Source organism: Cervus elaphus, chromosome 1 (assembly GCF_910594005.1).
Source record: "Cervus elaphus chromosome 1, mCerEla1.1, whole genome shotgun sequence".
NCBI lineage: Eukaryota > Metazoa > Chordata > Mammalia > Artiodactyla > Cervidae > Cervus > Cervus elaphus.
In genome coordinates this window covers 94,470,151-94,483,801 of record NC_057815.1, presented here as the reverse complement: position 1 = coordinate 94,483,801, position 13,651 = coordinate 94,470,151, and the positions used below count along the sequence as shown (strand labels likewise).

General features: G+C 38.0%; 2 protein-coding genes across 2 annotated transcripts; one reads left to right on the top strand and one right to left on the bottom strand.

Moving 5' to 3' along the window:
* Window positions 1–2,114: 2,114 nt before the first annotated feature.
* On the bottom strand, window positions 2,115–3,190 carry LOC122703171 (olfactory receptor 5T2-like). Its single transcript, XM_043917231.1, has one exon. It carries the CDS (start codon window positions 3,069–3,071, stop codon window positions 2,115–2,117), a length of 957 nt encoding a protein of 318 aa, XP_043773166.1. The 5' UTR covers window positions 3,072–3,190.
* A 9,226-nt stretch (window positions 3,191–12,416) lies between these two features.
* LOC122700165 (olfactory receptor 8J2-like) lies at window positions 12,417–13,370 on the top strand. Its single transcript, XM_043912843.1, has one exon. The coding sequence runs from the start codon at window positions 12,417–12,419 to the stop codon at window positions 13,368–13,370; it is 954 nt and encodes a 317-aa protein (XP_043768778.1).
* The last annotated feature ends 281 nt before the right edge of the window (window positions 13,371–13,651 follow it).

The window sequence follows — 13,651 nt, the reverse complement described above, 5'->3', positions numbered from 1 at the left end:
GATGGCTCAAACGGTGAAGAACCTGCCTACAATGCAGGAGAGCCAGGTTCGATTCTTGGGTCAGGAAGATCCCTTGAAGTAGGAAATGGCAACCCATTCCAGAATTCTTGCCTAGAGAATTCCATGGACAGAGGAGCCTGGCAGGCTATAGTCCACATGGTCGCAAAGAGATGGAGACGGCTGAGCTACTAGCACTTTCAAATACAGGTAATATAGGTAAGAGGGTTCTGCACAAGAACTGTTGCATTATAATTTAAACTTAATCCCAATTCAGAAAAGTATCATTAGGTTGGACTCTAAATCTCAAAAGATTGTCTTGGATTTAAAAATAAGGATGTTCCTTTAATCAGAGAATGACTTTTTGCAAAGTTGTAATTAAATTATTAAATTCAAATGAGCAAAAGCTGGAAAGGAGAACACTGCATCTTAAAGTTATCTCTGAAGGACACATGTCCTCACAATGAAAATGAGGTCTATTGGAAACAAGGATTAAACATGCATGTAGGAGAGACCCTTCTATAATGAGGTTCTTGGGCCTGAGCAAGAGGAGTGGGCGTTTCTGCAGGGGCATACCAGAATTGAAATGGTCCAAGGGAAAGAGAGCTAAAATCTGAGTCAGCACCAGACCTGTAATCAAATCCATAAAAGTGGTTTGGGACTCAGTTGTGGAAAGAGCCAGTTATACATTACTCTCTGAATTGTGTTTGTCTTTTCTCATTTTTTAATTTAAGTGTGATCTTGATAAATGTCAATGCCTGGACTTTATTTTCTGTGAGAAATTAAAGATTTGTTTAGCACTCAAGCTCTGAATGGAATAACAAAAATTGGAAGAAATGCATCCTTATAAATAAGCATGGTAGTTAACACCAGGGATTTGAACACATTTTCTATGGTTCCCAAACCACAGACCGGGATTAGATAGCTGCCAATGAATAAACCTAAGGATAGATCAGAATGCTTTGAAATGAATTCAGATACCAATGACTCCATGGTATGGGATCATATGAACTATGGGTTTGCTACTACTTGACATTTGATCAAGCTCGTTAGATATAACGTTAATAACAATTGTGAATACTGGGGACTTGTCAGGGAATGTTTAACAGTAGGATTCCTGTGTGCTGTTTTCCCTCTCTCAGGAGCCCTCTGCTCCTAATCGTTCCTGGTAACAGAAAGGAGTTGAGCTGCGTACTGCTCCCAGGACTGAGGTCATGAGATGGAATGCATGCATGGATCTCCTTCATTAGCTTTTCCAAACGTGAAAGCAATTATTCACGACCCTCTTCCTTTTGATATGGATTGTCTTCTGGCTTTATGACCTCTATTACTCCTTGTTTCCTTGGTAACTTGTAAGTCTGGTCTTTTGATCTTTATCTTTGCTGAAGAAGTTACCTTGTAGACAGTATATATACTCACACAGAGTTGACTAAAGCACCCTTGCTCCATCAGAGACTTGGGTCCCCGTGTCATTCTTTATCTCTTTCTCTCGTTATCTCTTTCTCTCTCACCCTCTGGCTAATTCTCTGGAGCATGGAAGCCTGCCGAGCTCACTTTCCTGCCTGGGCTTTCAAGACCTCTTTGAGAGGACGCCCTGTGCCTACGTGAGTGGTACAACCCTCTCCTAGGGCTTTATTGGTTTTCTGCGTAACCCAGGGAATATTAGCCTCTTTCTCTCTTTCACTTTCTTATCGTAGACTCCAGACCACCAGGTTCTGGTCCCTTAAAGGAACGCAACAGAGACTATACATTCAAGTTATATCAAGATGAAAGAAGAAAAGAATGCATAATATGCTGAAGAAAAGTTACATCTACGTATGCCTGTGTGTTTGTGTTATATCAATCAGCATGTTTTCACATACAAACATTTATAGGTGTGTGTGCATGTGTGTTTGTGTGAGTGTGTATGTGGACAACTCTATCAATAGGATAATACTAAGGTGCAAATGGATGATACAATTTTTCTGCATATAAAAATAACATAGATAGAAGGTTAGCTATGATGTTTATATTAAAATACCCAGGAAGAAGAGAAATGCATTAATAAGGTAAAACAAAGCAATTTCATCATATCTTCTTGGTATTATGGTACATAACATCACTCTTGATATTTTTACTTAATTTATACTGTGAAAATGTACTTTACTGATAAACCATTTTTTTGCAAACACTCTCTTCATCGCCTCTTCTACATCTTTGTTCCTTAAACTATAGATGATGGGATTCAGCATTGGAATCACAATGCTATAAATTATAGACATAATCATATCATGATCTGTGGCATAATTGGAACTTGGCCTCACATACATGAAAAGAACAGTACCATGACAAATGGACACTCCAGTTAAGTGAGAACCACATGTAGAAAAGACTTTCCTTCTCCCTACAGCAGACGGCATCCTTAGAATGGCCAACAGAATGAAACCATATGAGATCAGGACACTCAGGACAGTGACTATCTCAATGGAGCCCACGAAGTAGAAGAGCAGAAGCTGGTTTGTGTGAGTGTCAGAGCAAGAAATAGCGAGGAGGGGAGGGATGTCACAGAAGACATGCTTGATTTCATTGGAGGCACAGAAGGAGAGGCTGAAAGTAGCCACTGTGTGTACAGAAGCATGCAAGACGCCACCAACACAGGAAGCAATGGTGAGTGGCACATAGACCCTGGGTCCCATGCTGCCTGAATACAGGAGGGGGGTGTAGATGGCCACATAGCGATCATACGCCATTGCAGCCAAGATAAAGCATTCTGTGGTCCCAAAAGTAACAGCAAGAAACATCTGTGCTGCACATTCAAGGTAGGAAATGGCTTTGTTCTTTGACATAAGATCTACTAACATTTTGGGGGTAACTACTGAGGAATAGCAGGCATCCACAGATGAAAGCACACTCAGAAAATAGTACATGGGGCTGTGGAGCCGGCAATCCCCAATGACTAACACAATCAGTCCTAAATTTCCAATCAGCGTGAAGAGGTAAATTGCTAGAAACAAGAAGAATAAGATGATTTGCAATTCAAGATTGTCTGTGAAGCCTTTCAGTATAAAGGATGTTACTTCGGTGACATTCTTCATCTTGATACCTCATGGAACAAACGCAAAGATTTTTCAAAACTTGCAATTCATTTCCTGCCAAAAGAGTGAATAACTTTGTGACTCAATGGAATGTGATTTGTGTCTTCATATTTATTTTTTGCCAGAGTGTGATTTCCCAGTCTGGATCAGAACATGGTGACAAGACAGCGGGTCAAGCGTTCATGCCGCTCACTGAAGACTCAAAGGGGAAAATACGTGTGTTCCTCACTCACGGGCAGATCCACGCGTCTAGGTCCATGAGATAAACCAGCTAGTTTACCACCGAATCCTATTAGTTGTTTCCGTATTAAGCTAGCTTAAAACTCCAAATCATTGGTTAAAGTCAATTTCCTTCTCCCATACAGTAACATGGCCTAGTGTATCCATGTGCAGATACCTGGAATAGGATATGAGCTTTCTAGTTACTTTCAGTAACTGTGTAAAATGATTTGTTATAATTTATCTATAGAGTGAAATCATTAAAATTGATTTTAAAAAGTGGAGTAAATCAAAACTGATTTACAAAAATTGTAACATAAAGTACACTAATAAAAATGAATATTCAAAATGATGTTAAATAGATAATGCTAAATTAGGCTGCTCCTACAGAGTAGCAGCCTCTCAGACTGTAATAATTTATGAGCTATTCCCAAATTCTTTCTAACTCTTTTAGCCCTTCTTAGGTGTATCCAAAAGAATAATGAAGATTTTTTTTTTTAAGGTGATGGGCCATGATTAAATTATTATATGACAACATATTTCATTCAAATGTTTTTCTCCATTATTTTGCATTACATTGTGTTTTTTCTTTTACTAAATAATCAGTCATATTTATTACTTTTGGATATCTAAAGTCTTTGATTTTCAACTGTCTTAAGACCTGTGTTGAAAATGTAAAGAATTTTTCTGAAAAAAAAAAAAAATACAAATCAAAACCATTTTTCCCAAATTATACTTGTTTAGATATTGTTTACTGTGGATCCAGTGAATTGTCAACTAGACAAGCTGAGTCACAATTAAAGTCACTTGTAAAAATTTGTAACTAAACTATGACAACAATGATTAACCAACAGAAATTTAATACTTTATTCTCTTTGCTGTATTTATTCATCTATATGAGAGACAACAGCTATTAATGAAAGGATTACACAACGTATCTGATATTGTTAGGTCCAAACTCATGAAGTACTCAGCAAAGGCCTGAAACTTTCTCTTACCTGTGGATTGGAAAAAGCAGCTTTTGATGTACTCTGGATGTAATTAACTCAAACTGCTTATATCTACCTACTCAAGTGCTGATCAAACCACAAGAGAGTCTCCAAGGGGAATACACTCCAATTATGATCTGATTTAAAATAGCAACATGATGATTCACTCAATGATAAAGAAAACAGTCTTGGAATAATTCATGACCTAGTAATATTTGTTGAATAAATAAAGTCTTTCAGCCTCTGATTTATAATAATGCTTTATATTTGCATTTCCCTAATAACTAGTGGTTTTATGTACTTTTTCATATTGACCTGTTGTCCATTTGTGTGTCTTCCTTGGAGAAGATTCTGTTCAAGTGGTTTGCAAACATTTTCTCCCACTCTGTAGGAGGCCTCCTTACTCTGTTGATTGTTTTCTTTGCTGTATATGCTTTTAGTGCGATGTATTCACACTTATCCAATTTTTCTTTTGTGCTTGTGCTTGTGATGTGATATCTATTAAATTATCACTAATCTAATGTCATGAGGATTTTCCTTTATATTTCTTCTGAGAGTTTTATAGTGTCATGTATTATGTTTAATCTTTAAGTTGACTTTTGTTCTTGGTTTAAGATGACGGTTGAGTTTTGTTGTTTTGCATGTGGATATCCCGTTTTGCCAACGCAGCTTGTTGAAGTGATTGTCCTTTTCCCACTGTCTTCTGTTGACACCCTTGTTGAAGATCAGCTGATTACATATACGTGAGTTGATCTGTGGGCTCCTTATTCTGCCCCATTGTCTACATGTCTGTTTTTAATGCCCTTACTGTACGGTTCAAGTACTGTAGCTTTGTAATCCATTTTTGAAACCAAGATGCGTGATGACACCAGCTTTGTACCTTTGCACAAGATTTCTTTGGATATTTGAAATCTTCTTTGGCATCACATAAAATTTAGAATTTTTTTTCTATTTTAAAAAATACCAATTTTATTTGATAAGCATTGCATTAAATTTTTTATTGCCTTGGGTAGCACAGAAATTTTATCAAATGCAAATCAAATGCAATTGCATATCACCTCACACCTGTTAGGTTATTATTAAAGAAGAGAAAACCTATAAACATGACAATCAGAGAACACAAAGAATAAGATGATCAATGGTTGCCAGAGGTTTGGGAGCAGGAGGATAAAGAGAGTACAGAGGACTTTTAGGACATTGAAAACAATTCTATATAAGAATATGATTATGGATTCATGTCATTATATGTATTCTTGAAACTCATATGCCATACAGCCCCAAGAATGAAGTCTAATGTAAATAATGGACTTTGAGTGATTATGATGTGTCAAAGTGGGCTTATCATATGTAAAAAATTTACCACTTTGATGGAGAATATTAATAAGGGGCATGCATGTAAAATATCTATACCTCCCTCTTAATTTTGCTGTGAACCTATTACTTCTTTTTATAAAGTCATTAAAAAATTGAATGGAAATTATACATCAGGCAGAAGAAAATTCTCATTAATAAGCCAGAATATCCTCCAAAATACTTCCTGAAATAAAGCATAGAAACAGCAGTAAACAAGCTACAATATAGAAAGTAGTGAAAGATGAATAGGTGATAATCTGACAAAATAATATCACAAAATTACTCTATTAATCCCACAATAAGTATCTCTGAAATGTTAGGACACTTTAAAACATTGTTATATTATTGGAATCAGCGCTTTTTCTCCAAGCACAAGAGTCACATGAAAAGGAACAGAACTAGAACAAATAATTTCACAATTTGTATGGAAATACAAAAAACCTCAAATAGCCAAAGTAATCTTGAGAAAGAAGAATGGAACTGGAGGAATCAACCTGCCTGACTTCAGACTCTACTACAAAGCCACAGTCATCAAGACAGTATGGTACTGGCACAAAGACAGAAATATAGATCAATGGAACAGAATAGAAAGCCCAGAGATAAATCCACGAACCTATGGACACCTTATCTTTGACAAAGGAGGCAAGGATATACAATGGAAAAAAGACAACCTCTTTAACAAGTGGTGCTGGGAAAACTGGTCAACCGCTTGTAAAAGAATGAAACTAGAACACTTTCTAACACCATACACAAAAATAAACTCAAAATGGATTAAAGATCTAAAGGTAAGACCAGAAACTATAAAACTCCTAGAGAAGAACATAGGCAAAACACTCTCCGACATAAATCACAGCAGGATCCTCTATGACCCACCTCCCAGAATATTGGAAACAAAAGCAAAAATAAACAAATGGGACCTAATGAAACTTAAAAGCTTTTGCACAACAAAGGAAACTATAAGCAAGGTGAAAAGACAGCCCTCAGATTGGGAGAAAATAATAGCAAATGAAGCAACAGACAAAGGATTAATCTCAAAAATATACAAGCAAATCCTGAAGCTCAATTCCAGAAAAACAAATGACCCAAGCAAAAAATGGGCCAAAGAACTAAACAGACATTTCTCCAAAGAAGACATACAGATGGCTAACAAACACATGAAAAGATGCTCAACATCACTCATTATCAGAGAAATGCAAATCAAAACCACAATGAGGTACCATTACATGTCAGTCAGGATGGCTGCTATCCAAAAGGCTACAAGCAATAAATGCTGGAGAGGGTGTGGAGAAAAGGGAATCCTCTTATACTGTTGGTGGGAATGCAAACTAGTACAGCCACTATGGAGAACAGCGTGGAGATTTCTCAAAAAACTGGAAATAGAACTGCCATATGACCCAGCAATCCCACTCCTGGGCATACACACCGAGGAAACCAGATCTGAAAGAGACACGTGCACCCCAATGTTCATCGCAGCACTGTTTATAATAGCCAGGACATGGAAGCAACCTAGATGCCCATCAGCAGACGAATGGATAAGGAAGCTGTGGTACATATACACTATGTAATAATACTCAGCCATTAAAAAGAATTCATTTGAATCAGTTCTAATGAGATGGATGAAACTGGAGCCCATTATACAGAGTGAAGTAAGCCAGGAAGATAAAGAACATTACAGCATACTAACACATATATATGGAATTTAGAAAGATGGTAATGATAGCCCTATATGCAAAACAGAAAAAGAGACAGAGATGTACAGAACAGACTTTTGAACTCTGTGGGAGAAGGCAAGGGTGGGATGTTTTGAGAGAACAGCATGTATATTATCTATAGTGAAACAGATCACCAGCCCAGGTGGGATGCATGAGACAAGTGGTCAGGCCTGGTGCACTGGGAAGACCCAGAGGTGCCGGGCCAGCCGGAAGATTTCAACGAGCAGCACGACGCGTTCCTTTAGGCTAAGAAATAAAGACACAGAACAGATGGGGTCGAGAGGATCGCTGCAGTCAGTGATGATTCTTTATTTCTCAGGGTTACATTTATACTAAACCAAGAAGAGAGGCATCCCAAAGAAAATTCTTCCCCATGTACATCATCTTCAAGATAACAATCGCCAGAGCTCTCTGATAACGCCAAGGGATAAGAAAGGCATCCTATTTATCTTAAGGGCAGTCATGCAAAGCTATCTATCCGCGTCGTGTGTGCATTCAAGGCTTACTAATGTTCTGTTAAGATTTAACTTGGATAATAAATTCCAGAGGGGTGGCGGGACAGAGAGCTATGTCCGCGAACAGACCCTTGAGAATCAATCAAGGCAGCTCCCAGAGTCAGCTCTTTCAAGCCGCTCCCCGCACAGAGGAATCAGGTGGAGAGGGAGGTGGGAGGGAGGATCAGGATGGGGAATACATGTAACTCCATGACTGATTCATGTCAATGTATGACAAAACCCACTGCAATGCTGTGAAGTAATTAGCCTCCAACTAATAAAAATAAATGAAAAAAAAAAAAAAGAAAAGGAAGGTATTAACATGAACTATGACACTGAAATCTACCAATTTACTGTGTGAGAATTAAACGCTTATATGCATTTAAATAAGTTGTAGAAGACTCTTGAGAGCCCCTTGGACAGCAAGGAGATTAAACCAGTCAATCCTAAAGGAAAGCAGGCCTGAATATTCATTGGAAGGACTGATTCTGAAGCTGAAGCTCCAATACTTTGGTCACCGGATTTAGTTTTAATAGGACTATCTCCTTATATACAGAGTCTAAGGTAAAAATCTTTCCCTAAAATGAGATTACATTACAAGTTATTACATTCAGTTGTTTGCTAAATTAATCATGTTAAAATACCATGTCAACTAAAGTGGTTTATTTTAAAGTTTATTTTTTGTTATATTCTTTATCATGTTTTCATATTTTAAAATCCACAGATATGAATAAATGTAGCTCTTTCAATATTGAAATGTTATTGTGAAAAGTATACAACTACATACTAGCTTTGTTACGAGGTAGTTAAAGTGCCTTTTTACATTCACAATTGTAAAAATGGAAGCAAGTAAGCACACATAGCAAGACTTTTGCCTTTATGTTGTACATCATCTGGTTCTTGTAAATACACCAGGGTTTATCTTGACACAAGAATGGAGGCTTTATATTTGGTTCTATTTCCAATATGTACATTAAAATTCAACATTGGAGCCAGAATCTTGTGCTTTTCTCCATTCAAGAGCCAGACACAACAATTCCAAACAATGTAGGGGTAAAATTCAAAACAAAAAGGGTGGACTCAATGGATGCAATAGTTAATCAATGGTTTTCAAGAGTACTCCCTGGCTATCTACAGATTTGCATCTTGCGTGACATTTTTGCATAGAGGCTTGACTAATAAAAGTTTGTTTTTCTTTACTTCCCTGGGGGACCTGATCTGTACTGGGAATTGTGATTCTCCTGTCTAAGGACTAGGGCCATGACACAGATCTCAGTGTGAAGGTCTTCAGAGACTCCAAGCACTTGTATAACCAGTTAGCAGACTTCATGCAAAAGCCTCACGAGCAGGTCTAGGCAGATCACTCTGCTCAGGTAGGTAAAATCAAATACCTTATTTATTTCAAATTCCAGAAGAGGAGAGCAAGGATACTAGAAACTTCATCAGTTCAAATTAAACTCAGAACTGATGATGTCTGGTCCATTCTCTTGCTGAGTCGCTCACGTCTCTGCCCACTGATTGCTAAGTGGAAGTGCTGGTGATACATGTAAGTACAATGATTTTTAAAACCCTATTGATAGATTATGGAGAAGGAAATGGCAACCTACTCCAATATTCTTGTCTGGAGAACCCCATGGACAGAGAAGCCTGGTGGTCTACAGTCCCTGGGATCAGAGAGTTGGACACAACTGAATAACCAACCCCTACTGATACATTAAACTCTGAGCGTTTGTACAGAATAATGAATAGTCCTTTAAATAAGTATATTTTACTTTGAACTATAAGGGAATGTTTTCTGCCATAGAACTGGTGAAATTAGTGAATATTTTAGAGGACATATTACACTAGATAAGAAACTTAAATGTCTTTGAAATATAAGATTCTCTCCTTATACAATTCTCTCCTACATAAAAATATTCTCCTTTTAAAAAGCTGATTACACACATTCAGAATAGACAATAATTGTTGTTAATTTTTTTTTTTTGTTAAATTAAGAATAGACTTATTATATATGTTATCTCTCTGGGAAACATGCACTGAGTTACTATACGTATAGCAAACAAATACTTTGATTAGAGTGAGTGTTGCCCCTATGTTTTCCATCAAGAACTTACTTATGCATCTATTTTAGATGCAGTGTTAGAAGGCAAGAAATAAGGGACAGTTGTTGCAACACCATTGGATCAGCTCATCAAACGTAGAGTTGATGCATGGAATAGATATCCTTAGGCGCTTCCCAAGTGGTGCAGTGGTGATGAATCTGCCTGCCAACACAGCGGATGCAGGCTAGGTATTCATAAGAGAAACGATCAACAACAACAAAAACATCACAGATTTAAGACAGAATCAGGTTGAGGGAGAGTACATTGGGCTTTTGTTGTTGTTGTTGCTAAATATATAGTTAGATATCATGTGTCCCAGTGTTTTATATATGCAAAATTATAATTCACTTGCTATTTCTAGCTCAACTACGAAAACTCTCAGTAAGGTAGAATGAGTTACTGGAACTGAAATAAAAAACTGCATTTAAAAAATCGTTCAAAACATGTTCATATCAATAATTTCTGGTACAAATTATTTTGCTTTCATTGTCACAAGGCTTTGTGCTAAATAACACACATATGTACACTGTCTCATTTAATCCATCCCACACCAGACTATAAATACTTGGAAAATCATATGGCTATTAGTAAAGTGTTCCCCTGGTAGCTCAGATGGTAAAGAGTCCGCCTGCAATGCAGGAGATCTGGGTGCAGGTTGACGTATGGAATAGATATCTTAGGCACTTCCCAAGTGGCGCAGTGGTAATGAATCTGTCTGCCGACACAACGGAGAAGGGAAAGGCTACTCACTCCAGCATTCCTGCCTGGAGAATCACTTGGAGAGACGATCCTGGCAGGCTACAGTCCATGGGGCTGCAAAGAGTTGGTCATGACGGAGTGACTTCTACTTTTTCATTAGTTAGTGCACTAACTACTAACCACCAACTAAACAAACAAAAAAACCACACCCAAAACATCATAAGAGCATACCACTGATAAATACCCCCTAAAGGCTCTTGGGCTTCTCCGGTGGCTCGCTGGAAAAGAATCCACCTGCAATGCAGGAGACTCAGGATATACAGGTTCTGTGCCCTGGTTGGGAAGATCCCCTGGAGGCGGAAATGGCAACCTACTCCAGGATTCACACCAGGAAAGTTCCACAGACAGAGAAGCCTGGTGGGCTTCAGTCCATAGAGTCACAAAGATCTGGACACAACTGAGAAACTGAATATACATGCGTGCACGCATGCACGCGCGCACACACACACACGCACACACACACGAGGCTCTTTGAGTAACTGAATCTCACTGAGCCTAAATTTTCTCATCAGACATAGAAATAATTAGTGATATACACATTCTGGGACACTCCTGCCGAACAAAGAAATCATTATTCAAAGTGCCTCTGTATGTGCTGGGTGTGGACTACAGTACTATTAAATAATGTTAGACTCTATGATTTCTGTATAGAAGCAAATAAACCAATCAACCTTTAACAAATCAAAACTATACATTATGTACTTAAAAAATAATAACGGGCCTTAAGTTATTTAAAGGAAAAGCATACAGCTTTTCTTTAAATAGGAAAAGAAAGAAAGGGTTGCCAGAACAAAATAAAAAGTCTGAGCTGTTAAAAGACAGACTAGACAAGAGCAATTTACTTTACAAAAGAAAGGAAATGTGATTTTCAAAAAGCAGATTCAGAACGTCTGAATGATACTAAGAATGAACAGTAGCAGAGTGTAAATTTGCTTGTGGGCAGCTGAATCTGAGGTGTATTGTAATTATTGTTAAGGAAAAAACAGGCTATTGAACACGTTTTCCACAGAAATACTAAAATAACCAGTATGATGACAATGTATGAGAGGGCGTGAGGGTCTGTAGCAGCTAAGAAAAAAATAACTAGATGTCACTCTAGCTCATCAACTTCTTATAGGTACCTCTCTTTTATTCCAAGAAACACAGACACACAGAGAGGCATGATGTGTACATAAATAAATACCTACACATATATAGATGCAGTATATTTTCACGTGTACTAAGTCACTTCAGTCATGTCTGACTCTCTGCAACTCTATGGACTGTAAACTGCCAGGCTCCTCTTTCCACAGATTCTCAGGTGAGATTACTGGAGTGCCATTTGCTTCTCCAACATACATATACATGCAGCATATTTGCATGATATATTAATATAATGTACATATGCATGTAAATATAAATGCATCTCATCATGCAATTTATGTATGTTTATCCAATATAAACAATATTCTATAGTACATAAACACATTAATTACTTGCTCAAACAGTTCTAAGATCCTGAAATGGAACTCTGGAGAATTTGTATTGCTGAATTTGATGAAAAGATGGAGAGAAAAGACGATTAAGAAAGTTCTGAAACTTTCAAGTGTTTGTCAACAGAAGTGAACTGATTTTAAGTGAAACACTTAACAATATGGCAAGTAACAAAAACAGAAACCATTTTACAGGCTCTTAATCACTTTCCATTTTCCCCACTAAGCAGAAATCAGCCAAATGCATGGCTCCACGGAATCGCACTCAAGTGACTGAATTCATTCTAATGGGAATCTCAGATCTTGCAGAACTCCAGATTCCTCTTTTCTGTGTGTTTCTGGTCATCTATGGACTGACCCTGGCAGGGAACCTGGGAATCGTCATCCTCACCAGCGTGGACTCTCAGCTTCAAACCCCCATGTACTTTTTCCTCAAGTACTTGGCTATCATCAATTTGGGCAATTCTTCTGTCATTGCCCCCAAGATGTTGGTTAACTTCTTGGTTACAAAGAAAACCATATCTTACTATGCATGTGCAGCCCAGCTAGGTGGATTCATAGTTTTTGTTGTGGCTGAGATTTTCATGCTGGCTGCCATGGCCTATGACCGCTACGTGGCTGTTTGCAACCCCCTGCTCTATCTGGTGGTGGTTTGTCCACGGATCTGCCTCCTTCTGGTGGCCCTTACTTATGTCTACAGTCTGACCACAGCACTGACGGTCTCCTCCTGTGTGTTTTCTGTGTCTTACTGTTCGTCCAATGTGATCAACCACTTTTACTGTGACAATGTCCCTTTGTTAGCATTGTCCTGTTCTGATACCTACATTCCAGAAATAGCAGTATTTACCTTTTCGGGGACCAATTTGTTTTTCTCTATGATTATTGTTCTGACATCCTACTTCAACATCATCCTTGCCATTTTGAGGATACGCTCTTCAGAAGGGCGACAAAAAGCCTTTTCCACCTGTGCTTCTCACATAGTGGCTGTCACTGTGTTCTATGGGACTCTTCTCTTCATGTATTTGCAACCAAGGACCAACCACTCATTAGATACTGATAAGATGGCCTCGGTCTTCTACACCCTGGTGATTCCAATGCTGAACCCCCTCATTTACAGCCTAAGGAACAAGGACGTGAAGGATGCATTGAAGAGATTCCTGGATAACCCATGTCAGTCATTCAGATTAATGCAAATTTAAAACTACAGCTATCTTCATTTAAGAATTAAATCCTGCTAAGTGAAGAGGTTGTAAATTGTTAAAAAATTCCATTAATATCAATAGAGAAATCTTAATCCTTTTCATTCCAACTCCAAGTACCCAATTTTCCCTAATTTAAAAGCCATTAATTGTTCAAAGAAAACACACTAATATAAGTAATACACAATGGGAAGACCCCCAGGGATGGGATAGGGAGGGAGGTGGGAGGGAGGGATCGGGATGGGGAACACATGTAAATCCATGGCTGATTCATGTCAATG